This window comes from Schistocerca nitens, chromosome 8, assembly GCF_023898315.1.
Source record: "Schistocerca nitens isolate TAMUIC-IGC-003100 chromosome 8, iqSchNite1.1, whole genome shotgun sequence".
Classification (NCBI taxonomy): domain Eukaryota; kingdom Metazoa; phylum Arthropoda; class Insecta; order Orthoptera; family Acrididae; genus Schistocerca; species Schistocerca nitens.
In genome coordinates this window covers 223,717,350-223,739,731 of record NC_064621.1, presented here as the reverse complement: position 1 = coordinate 223,739,731, position 22,382 = coordinate 223,717,350, and the positions used below count along the sequence as shown (strand labels likewise).

At 39.5% G+C, this 22,382-nt stretch overlaps 1 protein-coding gene across 5 annotated transcripts in view; it reads left to right on the top strand.

Annotated features, from left to right (window-relative positions):
* The window catches only part of LOC126199283 (mediator of RNA polymerase II transcription subunit 25-like), a 371,538-nt gene that overhangs the window by 298,965 nt on the left and 50,191 nt on the right, over positions 1-22,382 (top strand). For all 5 annotated transcript variants that reach the window (XM_049936094.1, XM_049936096.1, XM_049936097.1 and 2 more), the window contains one exon: positions 4,335-4,580. In XM_049936094.1, coding sequence (XP_049792051.1) covers positions 4,335-4,580 — 246 coding nt within the window. The remainder of the gene's footprint in view (positions 1-4,334; positions 4,581-22,382) is intronic.

Here is a 22,382-nt window from a genome sequence, read left to right as displayed (position 1 = left end):
GTTAGAGCTCATTTTATTACTTCTCTTCAAATCACATTAATCATGGAATGGCAACACACAGCAACAGAACGCACCAGCGTGACTTCAAACACTTTGTTACAGGAAATGTTCAAAATGTCCTCCATTAGCGAGAATACATGCATCCACCCTCCATCACATGGAATCCCTGATGCGCTGATACAGCCCTGGAGAATAGCGTATTGTATCACAGCCGTCCACAATACGAGCACGAAGAGTCTCTACATTTGGTACCGGGGTTGCATAGACAAGAGCTTTCAAATGCCCCCATAAATGAAAGTCAAGAGGGTTGAGGTCAGGAGAGCGTGGAGGCCATGGAATTGGTCCGCCTCTACCAATCCATCGGTCACCGAATCTGTTGTTGAGAAGCGTACGAACACTTCGACTGAAATGTGCAGGAGCTCCATCGTGCATGAACCACATGTTGTGTCGTACTTGTAAAGACACATGTTCTAGCAGCACAGGTAGAGTATCCTGTGTGAAATCATGGCGGTGAATCGAGGAAGTACAGTACATACTGACGAAAATAAAATGAGCTGTAACATGGAAATTAAGTGTTTCCGGACACATGTCCACATAACATCTTTTCTTTATTTGTGTGTGAGGAACGTTTCCTGAAAGTTTGGCCGTACCTTTTTGTAACACCCTGTATAAGAAAGTAGATAAGATGGAGTGTGGCAATTACAGAGGGATCACACTACTTAATTTGGGGTATAAAATACTCTCTAATATACTATTCGACAGAATACTCCCAATAATACAGAGGGAGACGGGGCTGTACCAATGTGGATTCCTTCCTGGGAAGTCAACCATAGATCAAATATTCACCTTAAGACAAATCCTGGAAAAAACAAACGAATACGGAGTTGGAACACATCACCTCTTTATAGAGTTCAAAGCAGCTTATGATAGCATAAATAGAGAGCAGTTATATCAAGCTCTAGATGAACTGGGAATCTCTAGAAAGTTGGTAAGGCTGATGAGAATGACAATGAGAGAAACACAAGGTAGTGTAAGAATAGGGGGAATGATGTCTAACACATTGAGTATTAAAAATGGAGTGCGACAAGGGGATGCATTGGCGTGCCTTCTCTTTAATGCCACCCTGGAGAAGGTGATGAGAAACCTTCTGAACAGAGGAACGATCTTCTATAAATCGGTACAGATACTGGCCTACGCAGATGACACAGATATAATAGCAACAACCCAAAAAGCAATGGAAGAGACATTTATAGCTCTTGAACAGGCCAGTAGGAACAGGGGGTTAATTATTAATGAACAAAAAACAAAATATATGGCAGCTGGAAAAGCACATAGAGAAAATATGCCAAATGCAATAACAGTGGACAATTATACATTTGAGAGAGTTGAACATTTCAAGTATTTGGGTTCGACAGTTACACATCTAAACGATACCTTCTTTGAAATTAAGCAGAGATTAATACTGGCCAACAGAGCCTATTTTGCCCTAACAAGACTTCTATCCTCAAGGCTCCTGACTCGTACCATGAAATTAACTATGTATAAATCACTTATACGACCAGTGCTTACATATGCCTCTGAAGCCTGGACGTTAACAAGTAAAGATATTGAAACACTGGATGCATTTGAAAGAAAGGTACTTAGATGAATTATCGGCCCAATCTGTGAAAGAGGAAGATGGAGGAGGAGATACAACCATGAGTTGTATACCATATACAAAGACCAACCCATCAGAAGGATAGTGAAATCATCCAGACTGAGGTGGGCGGGACTTGTGGCTCACATGAATGATACCGAAGTACCAAAAAGAATATTACAAGGAAAGCCAGGAGGGCAGAGAGGATGTGGTTGACCAAGAGCCAGATGGGAAGATGGAGTAATCGAAGATCTTAGGAAGATCGGCTATAGAAACTGGAGAGTATTGGCAAAGGACCGAGAGAGATGGAAGGAAATTGTAGAAGAGGCCAAGGCTCATCATGAGCTGTAGAGCCAAGAAAGAAGAAGAAGAAAAGTATTGGTTTCAATTTTGTTTCAGTCTGGGGTAATAGTGGGTTATGAAGGGGGCACTCCTTTGTAGCTGTTTCTTGAGGCTGGTGGAAGGATTGTGGGTGTGAGGGGAAATGGCACAGGAGATCTGTTTGCAGACTAGGTTTGGGCAATAGTGCCTGTCTGTGAGGCCTTGGTGAGACCCTCAGCACAATGGGCAAGAGATTTCTTCTCACTGCAGATATGCCGTTGCCAGGTGATCAGGATGTGAAGGAGGGATTTTTTGGTGTGAAAATGATGACAGCTGTCAAAATGCATGCATTGTTGGTAGTTTAATGTGGCCAGAGGTGTGGGTGGAGCCATCAAAGAGGAGGAGGTTAACATCCAGGAAGGTGGCATGCTGAGCTGAGGAGGACCAGGTGAAGCGGGAAACAAGATGTTGAGGTTGTGAATGAATGAAGGTGTCACAGTCCTGAGCCCAAATTATGAAAATATCATCAATGAATGTGAACCAAATTAGAGGTTTGGCATTTGGGAGACTAGAAAAGTCTCCTCTAGATGGACCATAAACAGGCTGGCATAGGAGGGTGCGATGCGGGTGCCCATGGCTGTGCCGCAGATTTGTTTGTATACCTCCACTCCAAAGGAGAAGTAGTCGTGAGTTAGTATCAAGTTAGTAAGATGTATTAGGAATGAAGTAGTGGGCATGGAACTTGAACGATGTTGGGAAAGGTAAGACATGGGCATGAAAGATGTTGGTGTATAGGGAGGGAGTATTGTCAGTGATGAATAGGGATCCAGAAGATAAAGGGGTGAGAATGGAGGAGAGCTGGTGAAGAAAGTGGTTGATGTCTTTGATGTTGGACCTCCTACTCTCTGATGGCTCCATCCACATCTCTGTCCACATTAAATTCATCAACTACCAACACTACCTGCATTTTGACAGCTGTCATTTCTTCCACCCAAAATATCCCTCCCATACAATATGGCTAGATGGGATGGCATACCTGCAGTGGCAAGAACTCCCTTGCCCAGTATGCTGAGGGTCTCCTGTGCCATTTATCCTCAGATTCCCAATGCTCCCACAACCATCAAGAACCAGCTACAAAGGACCATTACTGCCCCAGCTGGAACAACTGCATCCTACCCCAGGGCTTTGATTGCATATCATCATGCCCTAAATGAGGGACATCCTACCAAGACGCTTCTCACCCCTCCTAAAGTGGTGTTCCTTCACCCACCCAATCTACATAGCATCCTAGTCCACCCCTGTTCCACTCCCAATCCCTTTGCCACATGGATTGTATCCATATGGAAGAACCAGCACTTCCTAATACAGTCCTCTCACAGACTTATCCTATCCCATCAATGGCAAGGCCACCTGTGAAAGCAGCCATTTCATATACTAGCTCTGCTGCAGTCATTGCACAGCTTTTTATATTGCTATGATTACCGACCAGTTATCCACCAGGGTAAACTGCCAAACTGTGGCCAACAGCTTGCTTACAGTGGCTGCCTCACTACTCAAGCCCTCTGGATCCTCCCCTCCACCACCAGTTTTTATGGGAATTATTTTTACAACGCCTTCTCCATCCCGAAAATAATCCAGCCTCAACCTTTGGTAACCTGTTGCCAACAGTACTTCTCTGTACTATGACCACCTTCCTTTTCTCGTCTCCCACCCTCTTTGTGTGCCACACTCTGACAATGCACCCACCTATCTTTCCCTTTCCATACTCCTATCCCTTTTCATTCCCTACTCGCCCCCCCCCCCTTCCCCTCACCTCCCGCCTCCCTGCCCATCAGCTTCCCAATGCTGTGCCTGTTGGTAGTCCAGTCCTTGCACACTCCACCAGACAGTGCTCTTCTCTCCCGCCACTGATACCCTGCCATCCCTGCCCATTCCCAGCCCCCTCCAGATTGCTGCTTCCGTTCTATGTGACAGCTGCATTCACATTCGAGCTGCCAGAGAAGCTGATCACGTGTGCGTGAAGTGTGCTTGCTTGCATGGATGAATGTGCGTGTGCTTCCTTTTATGATGAAGGCTTTGGGCAAATGTTAATGTGTAAGTGTCTTTACATTGCACGTGTCTGCAACTCAGTGTATCATATTTACATTAAGTAACAATCTATCTTTTCCTTATATTGATGATATTCCAACCTGGAGTTTCCATTGCATGAATTTTGAAAATTTACACATTGATTTTTTTCTGATTTTGTCCTGAGCTAACAGAGATTTCTTTGTAGGGTGTGTGCTTGTCAGTGTACTGTGTACTGATAATGTAACTTTGGATATGCGTTGTCAAACACTTTTTCTTGATGGCAGAATTTGATATTCTCATCCTGCAGGAGCAGGATCAACAAATACTACTTGCGCAACAGCAGCAATCTCAGCAGGAGCAGCAACAGCAAGGTCCAGGAGGCACTATTCAAGATTGTCAGGCAGCAGGAGGTCCTGGTCCTCAACAGCCGCCAATTGATAACATGGAAGTTGGTCAACAGGAAACCCTTCTTGAGAGCCAGCTGCGTGGCGAGGAAATGAAAACTGAGCTGGAGGAAGAAATGCAAGAAAAGTCCCAACTTGAGGAACTTGAGGTATATGCTATATTGAAAGCAATTTTAAGAATGTTAATCAGAGAATGTCTCTGTTCATCTCATCTGCTTTCTTTAATTTATAAAGTTAGTGTGTATTTGATTGTTTCCTTTGGTATTCTTTAATAGTACAGTGAGGCAACAAAAATAATAATTTAAAAAATTTCCAATTTTCACTAATAGTTATGATTAAATTGTGTTACTGAGTTATTCTTAGAGATGGTTATTCATATATACAAGTTTCAACTGGATGCAACCTAAATTAAAACAATTCCAACAATCAAATGTAACTATATTGTTCCAAAGATATTTTCAAGTCTCAAAGATCTGTGATGTATATATGCAGACTGAACCAGTGAATGAAAAGTCTAGGTAGTTTATCTTCCTGAAATTAATGAACTTGTAATTACATTCAGAAAGTCGGTAAAAATCTGTCTTACTAGTATACCTAATCAACTTGAGGGAAAGCAGTGCTATCTGTTGTTTCTGAAAAGTTAAGATGTTAGAAATAGTATATTCAGTCTTGATGTATGTATCCATTTCATCAGGTTTCTTGTGGTCTGATGCCTTATTTATTGAGAATAGAGCAGGGTCAGATTCCAAACTTCCAAGACATCATATTGCAAATAGGGAGCATAGTGTACACGAGTTACTAACACAACCATAGGTAACATTTAGTAACGGGCCAATTACATCCTTTAAGACAAGCCAATTACATCCTTTAAGACAACGAACACAAGGTAAACCATTATGGTAAAAAAAACATAAAAATGCAAAATATTTCTATCAGCTAGTAAAATGAAATTAACAGAACAAGTGTGGGAACGAGGAGTTTTTGGGAAGGGACAAACTAAAAAAAGTTAAGCTTATTCCAAAGCAACAAAAAAATTGAAAAATAATGGAGACAAATTTCAATAGAATAAACTGAATGAAAAAATACAGAAAACATGAAGTAGGAATTGAATAATGCAATTGACCTATTTAGGTCAAATGAAGACTATGATGCCCGACACACTCTTACAAAACAAAAAGATAATCAGAAAATGACACATCTACATGGATACTCTGCAAATGACATTTAAGTGCCTTGCAGAGGGTTCATAAAACCACCTTCACAATAATTCCCTACTGTTCCAATCTTGTACAGCACGCAGATAAAATGAACACCTGTATCTTTCCATGGGAGCTCTGATTAGCCTCATTTTATTATGATAATCATTTCTCACCGAGTAGATTGGTGTCAACAAAATATTTTACCATTCGAAGGAGAAAGTTGGTGATAGAAATTTCGTGAGAAGATTCCGCTGCTGCGAAAAACGCCTTTGTGTTACTGATGTCCACCCCAAATCCTGTATCACTTCAGTGACACTCTCTCCCCTATTTCACAATAATACAAAACGTGCTGCCCTTCTTTGGACTTTCTTGATGTCAATCCTATCTGGTAAGGATCCCTTACTGCGCAGCAGTATTCTAAAAGAGGACGGACAAATGCAATGTAGGCAGTCTCTTTAGTAGATCTGTTACATTTTCTAAGTGTTGTGCCAGTAAAAGGCAATCTTCGGTTAGCCTTCTGCACATCATCTCCTATGTGTTCCTAGGTATTTAGTTGAATTTACAGCCTTTAGATTTGACTGATTTATAGTGTAATTGAAGTTTAACAGATTTCGTTTAGCACTCATGTAGATGATGTCACACTTTTCGTTATTTAGTGTCAATTGCCAATTTTTGCACCATCTTTTCTAAATTGTTTTGCAATTTGTTTTGATCTTCTAATGACTTTAGCAGTCAATAAATGACAGCATCATCTGCAAAAAGCTTAAGACAGCTGCTCACATTGTCTCCTAAATTGTTCATATAGATAAGGAACAGCAAAGGGCCTGTAGCATGATCTTGTGGAATGCCAGAAATCCCTCCTGTTTTATTCGATGATTTTACTATGGACTGTGACCTCTCTGACATGAAATCATGAATCCAGTTACACAACTGAGATGATATTCCATAAGTATGCAATTTCTCTACAAGCTGCCCGCGTGGTACCATGTCCAAAGCCTTCTGGAAATCTAGAAATATGAAATCAGTTAATCCCTTGTCAATAGCACTCAACACTTCATGTGAGTAAAGAGATAGTTGTGTTTCACAAGAATGAAGTTTTCTAAATGTGTGTTGACTGTGTTTCAATAGACAGTTCTCTTCGAGGTAATGCATAATGTTCGAACATGATACATGTTCCAAAACCCTGCTGCATATTGACATTAATGACATGGGCCTGTAATTTAGTGGGTTACTCCTGCTACCTTTCTAGATATTGGTGTGACCTGTGCAACTTTCCAGTCTTCGGTTATGGATCTTTCTTGGGGCGAACAGTTGTATATGATTATCAAGTATGGAGCTATTGCGTCAGCATACTCTGAAATTTTCCAGAGTAGACCGAATAAAAAATTCAAATACAGACAGTTGGAATAAAATTTTTGTTTGACCTATGTAGCTCAAATGTTAACAGTGATACTGAACAATGAAAACCAGTGTTGCAGTTTTCATTGGGCCAATATGACTGAAGCACATATACATTGAGACCAGAAACAGCCTGTCCATCTGAAGGTAGCCAAATGCAAAATTGAAAACCATCAATCACTGCAAATAAATTTCCAGTCCACAAACAAAACACAAGATCAGAATGAGTAAAAAATATTATAAAAATTAATTTCTAATTGTAGTCAGCTCCAAAGAAGGTCTCTTTTACTTTATAAATAATTGTTTAGGTAATATCTGAAAACTGTTGGAGTACATTGAGAAAGTTCAAAGAAGAGTAGCACATTTTGTATTATTGCAAAATGAAGGAGAGAGTGTCACTGACATGATACAGGATTTGGGGTAGACATCATTAAAACAAAGGTGTTTTGGGTTGCACTGGAATCTACTCACAAAATTTCAATCACCAGTGAGTGTAATTAGAACTTACTGATTGTGTTTGAATTCTCAATCTTTTTTGTGGTCCTTAATGATATGAACATAATAATGAATTAAATGTTTTGACTCATTCCACATCCATGCATTAGCATGCAAAATTAGATGTATGGAATATGCTTGGCTGCACCTGGGGTGTGAGTTGTGCAGATATCATCCATCTGCTCTGTAACCATTGATTGCTGAAGTCTGGTGGGTGCTTCAGAAGAGTGGGAAGTACATCTTTGATATTTAAGGATATGAGAGCTGTACCAAAAGTTTTTAATAGCTCCTAAACCAAAAGTCTGGCAACATTGGGATTATTTCAGTTTGAAAGAGCATTATTTCTCAACCTTTGAGCATGTGCTGAGTGATTCCCCCACCACTGGATTTCAAACCATGCTGTGAACGGTGATTGAAGATGCAGGCAGTGCTGAGTCTGACATAGTGGATCTGGCACTCTGCAATTTTCATGAAGTGATTTATTATGACTACAAAAGAAGTTAAATACTGAGAGTGCTCCTCTATGGTACATGTTTTTGGTGGGTGTCCCCCTTCTGGGATCACTGTCGGAAACTGGTTTCATGCATTTTCAAGAGGTTGGGAATCTCTTGAAGATGAACCTCTTCCTGATCACCAGTGATGGCAGTGACCCAAGAAAACATTGATACTGTGAGGAAAATGACCCTCATTACACACTTTGACATTGAAGGGACCCTAAATATTGGATCTGTTGCAGTACACACCATCATTCGTCATCATTTCGGCTTAACGTAGAGATGTACCCGTTGGATGCCACATTCCCAGACATTAGCCAAAAAATATGCAAGGACGGATTGGTATCCCTGTATGTTTGAAAAATTTTACAAAGGGTGTGCCAGAGGCACTTGTAATACTGCCACAGATGACAAGACATATTGTGCCATTATGACCTCAAAACGAAGAGGCAGTCTCAGTATGATGCTTTCCAGGTGAGGAACCACCCACAAAAGCTCAGAAATAGAAGTTCTGGAAAGAAGTTGGTTGCTACCTTCTTCACGAAGATGTCTCATCTCACCTAAGTGACCATGGACACATGTCACATAGCAATGCTGAGTCTTATGTGATTTAATGTCTGCCAAAAGTCTTGGCCACACAGAGGCCACAACAACCAAAGTTGAAGAGTGGGTACCATCTTCTGCATGAAACAATGCTCAGCGCACATGGCTGCCAGAACAATGGACTTCTTGGGTAAGGAAAGCACGTGAGTGTTACTTCACCCAGCGTGTTCACCACCCTGGCTCAGTGTGATTTCTTCGTTTCCCAAAGATAAAGGAAAAAATTATAGGCAGCTTGTTTCATCTGATTAAGAGGATATTGAAGTATACATAAGTGCTCTAAGTAACTTCCGTAAATAAGCTTGGACTGAGACATTTTTTAAGTAGTTTCAAAGGGTAGAAAAATGTATCCACACATAATACAAAATGTATGTATGTAGATTCCACATCTCCTCCTAAACCACTGGACTAACTTCAGCCAAACTTAGTATGGAAATCACTTACTGTCTGTAAAGAATCATTGTGGGATAAGAACCACCTACCTAACAAAGAGGCAGGGGAGAAAAAGCATTGTAGCCCACGACATGCAAATTCCCATGCTTTAGTCATCCAGTAATTGAGAATGAGAGCACTTAGTGACATGCAGCAAACTTTACATATAATTTCAGACCTTTACAAAACTTTTTCTTGCTGACAACCCCAATAAAATTATGAAAGAAAAAAAGTTTATCACTTACACGTTTTTGCTACTCAAGCAGCAAAGCTGCCTCATGAAGCACAATGTTTTAACTTATTACTTCTTTACTACTAATTATATTTGCAACACGTTTTGCTGACTGTTTTCACATATTCAGTTGCTGACTGTTTTCAAATATTCAGTCGGCTTCTCAAGAAAGTGTACACCATAATTATAAATGTAACACCCTCAGCAATATCTCTGGTAGTGCTCTTGAATCTGTAATTCATGGGCTTTAGCAAAGTGTTTAGATGAACAGTGTGAGAGTTGAACATTTTGTTTTGTAGATTGCAGTTTAAAATGAGTGCAAAATATCTGAAGCATCACGAGGCAGTGTTCCATGTAAATCATCCAAAGGTACCAAAGCTTTCATATGGAGCCGCTTCTAAAATTCTTAGAAAGTCAAAGAATTTGTTGCAAAGTGAGTCAAATTATATTTAGAGGTTGGAAACATGTATTATTTACCAGAGAGAAGATTAATGTGGACAACAACAAAAACTCAGGACAATTACAGCCACTTTAAATACTGAAAAAATATGCAATATTTATCAAAATTAACTCTGACATCCATTAAGAAGTTATTTGGTTTGAATGAGGCAAAGTGGATGCTTCAAGAGGATAGTGATCTGAAACATCATAGCAGTTTCTTACAGCATGGAAACAAGAAAATGGGGTGTGTCCATGATTGATGCAAATCTGATCGAAAATGTTTGGTTGTATATTAAGATGAAGCTTAAAGGTACTTTAAAGGAGCTGTTATATAAAATCAGGGCTGTATGGAGATCGTTACCAAGAGAATATTTAGAAAATCTTGTGGAAAGCATGCCAAAAAGGTGCCAACCTGTAACTGATAATGGCAGTGATTGGATTAACTATTAGTTAATTGTGCAGTTAGTAACAACATGTATTTTCTTGTAAACATGTATTTATAATAGTGTATTTTATTTCATACACAGAATGGTGTCCACTTCCTTATGGAACTGACTGTACCACTGAATGTACCAGCAAAATTATATCATTGTATGACACACAGTTCAGGAGATACATCAGATTTTGTGATACATGAAAACCTGCCATGTCATGCATGACTTTTAATTTATTACTTCTTTACTACTAAGTCTGTTTACAACATAGGCAATAGCCACATACCATTGGATGTACCTGCAAAACTAAATCAGTGCACCATGTGTGGTTCAGGAGACTGGTGTCATAAACATTGAGCTGCATGAAAAAGAAACTGCAGGGTGTAATTCGCTATGTACAGATGAAACATGTGTACAAATATGTGTAATATATGTTAGATACATGTGAAATGCATTTGACATGTGCACATGTGGGCAAAGCCATTGATAAAAGCCCATCTTAAACCCTTCAAACAATTTCAGTGAAATTTGGTACATATGCTAGTTGTGATTTGGAAAGAAATACTTTGGGGGAGAGAACCACCAGCCTCCTATTGGGATGAGTGTGATAACATGGAGAGAGATAGGAGAAAGGGGAAATGGACAGAAAAAAGAAAAGCATAGTAGATGGACAGAGACAGGGGAGGGAGACAGAGCGCGGGGAGGGGAGAACATGAACAAAGGGAGGGGAGAAGGAGATGGACGGAGAAAGGGAAGAGGAGAAGATGAAAAAGTAGAGAGGGCAGGAGGTGTGGGACAGAGTAGGGGTGGGGGGGGGTGGATGTGATGGACAGAGAGGGGTGAAGGAGGATATGGACAGAGAGGGGGAGAAAGAGGAGATGGACTGATAGAAAATTGGAATAAATACATATGGAATAAATACATACCCGGGCAATGCCAGGTACTCTGCTAATTTAAATAAAAAAGTCTGGATTTCTGTTAAAAACTTTTAGCATAACCCTAATATTTAGAAAGGGCATCCAAATGATTCTCATGGAAGATTCCATTTAATCTAAGTGGATTGACTCGCACAGCTTCTTGGGGTTGGCCTTAATACAGCCACTTACTGCAGCACTACCTTGAGCACATCACTCTTGGACTAGTCACTTAACATCTTTGTTCTCAGTAGATATGATGCTGCACTAGGTGCTTTCTGTGAGTTGAGACTCTTGCACAGAGACTTTACAGACAGACAATATTCTGCCCAGATACCCCAGAATCAGATTAGACTATTTCAAAGCAATGTCCCTTGGAGGTGTTTATGTATGATGCTATTATTTCTTGGTATTCAAGAAATGAGCTTATGGAATTAAATAGTTTAAGTAAAATGAAAATATACACTCCTGGAAATTGAAATAAGAACACCGTGAATTCATTGTCCCAGGAAGGGGAAACTTTATTGACACATTCCTGGGGTCAGATACATCACATGATCACACTGACAGAACCACAGGCACATAGACACAGGCAACAGAGCATGCACAATGTCAGCACTAGTACAGTGTATATCCACCTTTCGCAGCAATGCAGGCTGCTATTCTCCCATGGAGACGATCGTAGAGATGCTGGATGTAGTCCTGTGGAACGGCTTGCCATGCCATTTCCACCTGGCGCCTCAGTTGGACCAGTGTTCGTGCTGGACGTGCAGACCGCGTGAGACGACGCTTCATCCAGTCCCAAACATGCTCAATGGGGGACAGATCCGGAGATCTTGCTGGCCAGGGTAGTTGACTTACACCTTCTAGAGCACGTTGGGTGGCACGGGATACATGCGGACGTGCATTGTCCTGTTGGAACAGCAAGTTCCCTTGCCGGTCTAGGAATGGTAGAACGATGGGTTCGATGACAGTTTGGATGTACCGTGCACTATTCAGTGTCCCCTCGACGATCACCAGTGGTGTACGGCCAGTGTAGGAGATCGCTCCCCACACCATGATGCCGGGTGTTGGCCCTGTGTGCCTCGGTCGTATGCAGTCCTGATTGTGGCGCTCACCTGCACGGCGCCAAACACGCATACGACCATCATTGGCACCAAGGCAGAAGCGACTCTCATCGCTGAAGACGACACGTCTCCATTCGTCCCTCCATTCACGCCTGTCGCGACACCACTGGAGGCGGGCTGCACGATGTTGGGGCGTGAGCGGAAGACGGCCTAACGGTGTGCGGGACCGTAGCCCAGCTTCATGGAGACGGTTGCGAATGGTCCTCGCCGATACCCCAGGAGCAACAGTGTCCCTAATTTGCTGGGAAGTGGCGGTGCGGTCCCCTACGGCACTGCGTAGGATCCTACGGTCTTGGCGTGCATCCGTGCGTCGCTGCGGTCCGGTCCCAGGTCGACGGGCACGTGCACCTTCCGCCGACCACTGGCGACAACATCGATGTACTGTGGAGACCTCACGCCCCACGTGTTGAGCAATTCGGCGGTACGTCCACCCGGCCTCCCGCATGCCCACTATACGCCCTCGCTCAAAGTCCATCAACTGCACATACGGTTCACGTCCACGCTGTCGCGGCATGCTACCAGTGTTAAAGACTGCGATGGAGCTCCGTATGCCACGGCAAACTGGCTGACACAGACGGCGGCGGTGCACAAATGCTGCGCAGCTAGCGCCATTCGACGGCCAACACCGCGGTTCCTGGTGTGTCCGCTGTGCCGTGCGTGTGATCATTGCTTTTACAGCCCTCTCGCAGTGACCGGAGCAAGTATGGTGGGTCTGACACACCGGTGTCAATGTGTTCTTTTTTCCATTTCCAGGAGTGTAGATGAACTATTTTCTAAACTTGTACTTAAAATGCAGATAGAGGCATCGCAGAGTCCAGAAGAGGCATTAATAATGAAAAAATCTTATTGAAAATAGATAGTCCTTAATTACTACTACAGCAACACTAGAGAAGTAAAATTACTGCACTGTAGGAAGTTTCAGTCAGTCTGGCAAGTGCTAAGGATCGCGTAATTCTGGATGTACATTTGAGTTTGTTCTTGTAGTCTGTCATACTAAGATTTTCATGAAGTCAAGTATTTGAAACCATCACTAGAAGATATCAACACATTTTAACTACCACTACCACTGATGTTTTTTCTTTAGTCAGTCAGCATTTATAAAAAGAAGATGTAGAATTCCCAACAAAAGCCTCAGAAAAAGTCTGTCTTTTTAATAAATCTATATTCATACCCATTTTTGAGGAATCCAGATTCATTACCAGTGTACAAACCTCACCCAAATCTTTAGTAACAGGTATGAAAAAATTATTGAATTCAGAAAGTTTAATGGTAAGTCATGTACATACCATGTAGCTAGTAGCATCTTACACAGGTGGTACATCTAACTATTGAAAATAATATGTAAGAACATAGCTGCTGATAACAGAACATTACATTGTAACTTGGAACTGGCAACATGTGCAATTCTTTCGCATTTTCAAGTGAAATAAGATAATTTTGTTCTGAGCTGAAATTGTTGCATGACCTTTTAGTTATTCAGTGCTGTTCCCCACGTAAATGTTCAAAGATACATATATATGGCACTGTTACCTTAAAAAAAATGACATACTGTTCATGGAGATTAAGTGACTGATTGATTATGTTCTTTTAATTTTTTATATTTTTTGACACAGTTACATCAGAATTTCAGAGTGCTGTCACAAGATTCAACCAGCCAGTGGTCATGTTTGGACTAAAAGGACATGCTTATAGCATGTGTACTTAGTGTGAAGATGACCCATGTCTGGTTGAAACTGATTAAGGCATTCTGAAATACTCATGTGATTATGTCATGAAAGATATAAAAAATACAATAAAGCTATTATGTGACATATAGTCCATGATAATACACACACAATAATATGTGTGGGTGCTGGTCTCAATATTGCTTGCATACTTGGATTCTTAGGTGAAATGGCCCAAGAAACCAGTAAAGCAAAAATGGAACAGGATGTTATGATGCATCTCCCTTGCTATTGTTAAATAATTTTATGGTTATGTTTCATGTGGACATTGCACAAAAACATTTACTGTATATTAGGCAGTGTGTATTCCAGTGTAAGGAAGGTAAGATCAAGCAATAGTAAAAAATCCACTTATTATGAAAAGGATAGATTGCTACACACCATATTGCATTTTGAGTTTGTGACTCAACATCTCCACTATATGGTGAGCAGCAATCTATCCATAGTAGATTTTCCATTGTTGTCCAAAAGCATTGATGTGTTGCATAATTACATATATAAGGTCCAGGGTGTGAAATGACATGGCATTGAAATAATAGTTCTCTCCCACAATGTAGTTTATTCATCATTCCATGTAACATTTCACATATTTTTGCAGTATGGCGGGTAAATATAATAACAAATAACTTAGAGCTCATCACTTATTACAAAGAGCTTCTCTAGGTGGTAACTCAAGCAATGTCAAAAACAGTATATAAAAGTCTGACTTGAACTGATTTAAACTCAATTGGCACCAAACAGTCGTAATATATGACGCATAATTGTTTCTTGAGTTTTCCAGACCATTCCTTATGTGAAAATAATACTAAGATGATGGTTTATAGGCTTCTATATCAGATTTAGTTCATAGAATGTCTGTTGGAGACAGGTACTCATATGAAGATTTTTAGTAATAATAACTGATAACAAAGGATATTAAATTTGCAGACATAAAAATTGGAAACTTCCTATTATGTTGCAATATCAATTACAAATTGATAGAAAAATAAATAAAAAAGTGAATATATAAAAATATTCATCATCTCCGTTTGAAACTGAGTGGTAAAAATAACAAAATTAACGAAGATTTCTTTTCAAATAGCAAAATGAATGTAAGATTTGTTTTCACAGAAATTACTGTTAATTATTTATGTACTAATTGTCAAGTGCAAGATTGAAGTATGAGAATATATAGATACATAAACAGAAATTTATCTTTGCAGAAAAATTGCACCAAATGACTGAAAAACTCCTTGAACACCCCCCAATTATGGAACATATAATTTACTTTATGAAAATAGATTCAAATATGTATGTAAGGTAAAGTCTCATTTGTTTTCAGAACAATTTTGATAAAAAAATGTTGTAATTGTTCCAAACCAAGCACATACAGACAATAATGGACACAACACTTTATTATGTCTAGAAATAACTTGTGCAAGAAGACACTTGCCATGGTACGGGTACACTACTAGTCTGACAATCCTAGTCAGAATGTCACCATGTACCTGAGGGCGAGGTTGGCTGGCTGTTGACCGTCTGGTAGAGTGCACAGGGGAGAGGCTGCGTGCATCCGTGAGCGGCGGCCTCTGCTGATCCTAGCGTCTTCGAATTTCCATGGTGCACCTTACAACTGTGTGCTCGGATCTCAGTTGTGGACTCTGTGTGGTTTCCTACAGTGATATAATCGTAAAATGAAATTAAGTTTTTATAAGTAGGCTACTACTACTTTTTGTTTAAAGCTGTTGGTGACATTCATAAAGCAATAGCTCATGTGTAGTATTTCATATTAGTAACAATAAATTATAATTTCAGTACCCATCATGAGACGAGTTCTGTTTTTTTCTTTTCATGAATGATGTCTTTTTGTCCATATAGACTTTTATGGTTGTTTCCATAGTAGCCTTCGCATCTGGGCCCTATACATAGTTGTTCTTCTGAAAGTTGGTTACAATTTGTCTAATTAGAGGAGGACTGGTATGAATTTTTGCATATGTTATGCTCAAAATAGATTAAGAGTAGAAAAAATTACTAATAGATCACATACAGGAACAACTCAGTAAAATACACAACACATGGGTACATAGAAAATGAACTAATACTCAAAGAAAAAACTTTTGTAACTTCCATTAGTGGCTTTTCTCCCAGTTGTGGTCTGACGACTGGCACAAGTAAGGTTTAAAAAAATGTATAAATAATATTTTCAGTTGAATGCGAGAATCATTGAATAACTCTAAGAATTTGATCCCCCACTTTACACTATTTACAAATACTAGACAAAGAGTCACCAAGAAAAGTTAGTTTCATAAAAGACTTATCCAATAAAAACACAGGGTGACAGTTATTGAACTATATAAAATAAAATCATCATAACTTTTGATCAGTTTGTGTTAGGATGTGAAGAGTCGAAGGGAAAAACCTGATAAGTCCCAAGTTCAAATTTCTGTTTTATTCATAATTTAATAGACCAGCCAGTGTAGTTTTAGCTCGTTTTACAGAACTGGTCAAAAACCTGATGAGTCAAGAGATATTCAGGTATCTTGTAAGCATGTGCAGGTGAAAAACATTATAAGTCCACACAACACAGGGGAATATCCTGACAAGTCCAGAGAATGCGATGATAAAATTTTATGACTTAATGATTCCCAGCCCACGCAGATCTATTTTCACTAATGTTATTGTTGTTTTATCATTGTTGCCACAGTCATTGTTGTGTATAAGTTGGCCATTGTTGTTAGCTTTGTCGAGTTTGTGAATGAAGTTGGATTTAGCATTGTATTCTGTCAGTGTAAAATGAATAAAGAAGACAGTGACTCATGTATTTGCGAAGAAAACTATAGAATGTCATCAAATAATCTGACAAAGAAAAGGAAGAACTATGGTCACGTTAGAGAAGCCTCCAAATGTTTAAGATTGCAGTCACATGAAACAGGAGAACCATGTAAGTGCATAAACAATTATTTTGACATTGTCAGCGATGAAAATAAAAAGAATATTATTAATAACATGAACCACTTTCAAAATCATGATGAAATAAACCTCTATTTAAGTCGTTTAATCAAAGTGGTCCCTGTACAGCGCAGGCGTCCTAGAAGAGAAGAGCAGGAAGCAAAGTTTTGTGATGCATCTTATAAATACAGTGTCTGTATTACCATTAATGGAAGTGTCCAAGAAGTACGTGTGTGCAAGCAAGCATTTATGTCATTACATGGAATAAAGAAGGGCAAGGTAGATCATTTACTGAAGAAACTTAAATCTGGAGACCAAACTCTACAAGATGTCCGAGGGAAACACATATCTTGCCCACAGGCTTTGAAAGATGAAACACATGCAATAATTAGAGGGCACATTAAATCATTCAAAGGTCACAACAACCACTACAGTTTGACGAAGTCAGAAAAAATTTACCTACCAGAGTCTTTGAATATTAAAAAAATGTTCCATGTGTTCAGGGAGAAGTTTCAGGATCAGAACGTGTCGTATGAAACATACTGCACTATATTAAATTCAGATTTCAATGTAAGTTTTGGATATCCACGATCTGATACTTGTGGCTCCTGCGATGACTATCTAGCCAAGTTGAAAAATTTGGAGAAGGAACTGACTTTAACATCATTTATTGAAAATAAAGTAAGGCTTCATTCCAAACTTAAATCCAATGAAATAGCCCATGAATTGCATCTCAGAAAACAAAAAGTGTTCTATGGCAGGAAAAAAAGGCAAAGATGGAATGTCCAAAAAAAAATCCATCAAAGGTTGCAATTACGATGGACTATAGCAAAAACTTTCCTTGTCCAAATATAAACACAAATGAAGTTTATTATGAATGATAACTTTCTGTATTTATATTCAATGTTCATGTTTTGGCAACTGGGGACAGCTATTGTTACATGTATCCAGAGAGCACGGGCTGAAAAGAAGCAGATGAAGTTTCATCGTTCCTTCATCATTTTGTGCACAATTTTCTAAATCCAGAAGTCAGACATCTGGAGATGTTCTGTGACTCCTGCAGATTCCTTCACCATCTGGTACATACAGAAAAACAATTTGACTATGTAAAGATGTCATTCTCCATAAGAGATCATTCGTACCTCGAATGCGATAAAAATATTGGTATGATAGACCAAACTCAGGAATGTCAAATTCCAAAGGACTGGTGTCAGGTTTTTCAGAATTCACACACACACACACACACACACACACACACACACACACACACACCCTTCACCTTTTGTCATCATTGATGTTGAGGAACAACCAGAGATAATCAAATGCTGGACAGAGCATCTGGATAATATACACGAAGAAACACCCTTCCCAGTCCAGGCCAATAAGAGAATTGGAAGTCACACGACACCATGCAGCACTGGTTGGTATAGAGGAAGCTACAATGGAGCATATGAGCAACCTTCATTACTTCTTCGTGGAAAGAAAGGGCAAGATTCCAGTCTAAAAGGAGGCGAGTTCAGCCTTCCCTCTGCTAAATATGAAGGTATAGTAATTCTTTTACAGCAATATGATTTGAAAGTTTTTTTTTATTTATTGAAATGAGTATTTTTTTAGTATTAGGCATGTAGCTATTTAAATTAAGGAATTCTGATTTTTTGCAGGTGATCTTAAAATATCTGCTGAGAAATACAGAGATTTAAAAGACTTGAAAAGATTTTGCCGTAGTTAAGTGCAAGTGTATTTTGATCATCTTTTGCATTAATCCACCATTGAATTAGCACAGGACCTTTTTCAGAAGATTATTAAATGATTATATGAGATAATTTGTTGTAACATGAATTTGAAATCTTGTAGTTACCTGCAATAGTTATGGACTTGTCATATTTTTCCTTTGTACGACCTGCCTTTGTAATAAAAATACATCATATTATTGTAAATCCTAGTCAGTGTGTATAATTTCAACAGTACTCTTTCTCTGAAAGATATATTAAGGTCTAAAACAAAAATGAAGAATATAACTTGAAAAACTAAAATTCTATGAGTCTTGAAACTTTAAATTTCATCTCTTGAAAAAAATAAGAATTGTGACTTATAAGGTTTTTCCTCTGGACTCTTCATGTTCAAATGGCATGGTTGGCTGTGGGGCATGAAGGAAATTAGTATGCGCATGAGCATTTGGTTTAGTGATGAAGCCCACTTTCATTTTTATAGGTTCACCAATAAGCAAAATTGGTGCATATTGGGGATTGAGAATCTTCATTTCATGATCAAAATCTCTTCACCCTCAACAGGTGACTGTGTAGTGTGCAATGTCCAGTCACGGAATAATCGGTGCAATATTCCGTGATGGCGAACCGACTACCGAACGGTAGATGAAGGTTTTGGAAGGTGATTTCATCCCAATTATCCAAAGTGACCCTGATTTCGACAAGATGTGGTTCATGCAAGACAGAGCTTGACCCCATTGAAGCAAGAGAGTGTTTGATGTCCTGGAGGATTACCTTGGGGACTGCATTCTGACTCTGAGGTACCCACAGGACACTGGTGTGGGCCTCAATTGACTGCCATATTCTCCGATCTGAACACATGCAACTCCTTTTTGTGGGGCTATATTAAGGGGCTCCGGAACGCCCTATACTTGCAATGTTAAAATAACGCTTATAAATTACATCTTTCCTCACAAAGTATTTGAGGTAGGAAGTTGAACTTTTTACAGATTATTTATTGGAATATGGGCTACAACTTAACACAGGGATTTTACAAAATTTTAGTTCAGTTATTAAAGATGATTTTTTTTCAATTGTAATGAAAATTCACAACATTTTTTTGCAATTTTTTATTTATATATTCAAAAATATACAGTTTTTTTGGAAAAAGGCTGTGTTAAATTATGCAGAAGGTACTGTGTAACATTTACTGAAAGTTTGAAACAAATATGTTTGGAAGATCCTTAGAAAACATGTAATTAGTATGAGAAAATAAAAGTTTTGGGAATCGAGCGACAAAGATTGGATTAACTTTTTAGTGCATTCCAGGTCCATAGGATGGATTATCTTCATCCTATGCAAACTACTCCTCCAGCTTCCTCTTGTTCCTCCTCCTGTTTACTCTTGCTTGTATTTCTAGACTCTTTACAGCCCTGTCTGCAGCCCGAAGGCGTTCCTTATCTAAAGCAAGCATCACTCGTACCATGTTAGAACCTATCTTCATTCCCATATTTCTAAATACCTTGCACCTTACAATGTTACCATCATTGAAAGTCGCAACAGCATCATACACACCAAAGTGAAGTGTTTCTATTCCAACAAATACAGTCTTGGGGATTCTCGACCATATAACACTATTTACACTTTCATTGGGGTTTTGAGTTTTTCCGTGAATACACTTTTTCAACAGTTCAGGTGCTGCTAAGTCTCTGAAAATAGGTTTTATCACCTCCATTATTGCATGAGGCAGACTATGCTTATGAGTGTACACTTCACCAGTTAGCAATCCTTTGTTATATTTACACCAACTGTCTTCTTCTTTGGGACACAAGCTATGTTGGGGATTTTCATCGTCTTTATTGTTTACAGTAATAACACATACCTTTGGCTTTCCAACATTTCTCCTTTTCTTAAGAGCCTTCAGAGGATTTCTAATAACTTTACTTTTATTCATTATTATACTTCAACAAAACAGAGACTCAAGAAACAGAATTAATTACGAATATTTTCGAGATAACGACAGAGTAAATAAACATGAAACAATCGACAATCACACCAGCGATATATATTGAACCATCACAGGTTAGCCACAACACATACTTTATCTCACATCACTAAAATGTACCTGATGAACACGGACGTTAATAATAACACCATTTAACAGCAGTTTAACAGCGCCACAGTGGGTCACGCCCATGTAGAACACATTTCAAAAAAAAATTAAAAATAGTTGTAGTCTTCGGAATTGAATAAATTATATATCTATTAAAAGGTAATAGTCTGCAGATTCAGAAAACGCAAAAAAGTAAAATTTGAACTTTTCATGATTTTGAGCCTTTCCGGAGCCCCTTAAAGACAAGGTGCACAGCAATAGCCCCAAAACCATTGGTGAGCTGAAAACAGCCATTCAGCAGGTCATCGACAGCATTGATGTTCAGACTCTTCAGCAAGTCATGCAGAATTTTGCCATTCATCTGAGCCACATCATTGCCAATGATGGCAGGCATATTGAATATGTCATAAACTAAATCTGAATATCTGGAGTGATGTTTACATGTTGAATAAAGCATGTGCATGCCATAGTTTGTAACTAATTTATGTTTTTTTTTTTTCATGTAGTTCAATAATTGTCAGGCTGCACAATAAAGTACAATTAGGTTTTATTGATGGTGCCCATGACTATGTATCAAAATGGAAGAACATATTTTAACCTCATATTTTCAGTAATTTTAGTAAGAGATATTTATGTCAATTTTCTTATATTTTAAAGTAAAAAAAATTTTCATAAGAGTGTTTTTGTAAACAGAAGAATAATGTCATCCAGCTAGGGTATGTGAGCCATGCGTGGCTCGTGTTCCCGCCATCATGTATTTCACACCCTGTTTTTAATGTACTTCCACCTCACTATGTTAATTTAAATTACTACTGTCACTGAGTTGCTCCTTTGCCTAATCGTGAGTGGCGTTAGCAGCGCATATCGATATATCCCCTCTTGTAGTATCTTTGCTCGACTGCTATTACTTCCCTGTGGTGGTCTGTCATAAGGGAGTTTGAGTTGCGAGTTCGGGTCTGCCAGTCAGTTGGAACGTGTCTGGAGTGCAGTCCAGACCTGCCAGTTGGGGAGTTGCAATGCGGGTTAGAGCAGCAGTGAGGTCTGTGTCAACATGGCTCGCCCGACCATTGCCGCCACGCATCACTTGAGCCGGGCCGCGGTCTTGGTGGATCATCAGTCGGTCGTCTTACCGGATGAAGCGTTTTGGCTCGCTGATCATTCATAAGTCAGCAGTGTGTGTGTGGGGGGGGGGGGGGGGAGTGCACATCGACACCCTATTTGTCTTTGTGTCTTTGTGCATGCTTAGTTACTGTTGGGTATCATTCAGGTCTTCATGCAAGTGTTTGTCAGGTTGTGTGTGTAGAGGGCGTCATGTCCACTGACGACTATTTTAAATGTTGCTGGCATTCTGAGTGAGTCGGTCAGTTGCTGCGGACCAGGGAAGTTATTTCTGCGCGGTGCAGTCGGCTGGGTCCGCTGGCGGTTCCTGCACAGTGCCGGAGCGTGTGTGGAGCTGTCCGATCACTACAAGCTTCATGGTTCACCGACTCAGGACGTCAAAGATGAGTAGTGGTTTCAGCTGTCCTCATGTTGTGTGGTTCGTTTCGGTGGTTCGCTGTTGGGGAGCTTTTTTCCTGTGAGCAACACCGAGTGTTTCTATTGCTGAAATTTAGCTGCCATGCAGTGCAATTAACTATATTGGTTGACTACAATTCAAGTGCACCAGCGGAATATTCTGCCTTGTGGTTACCTGCCCTGGCCACTAACATAAATT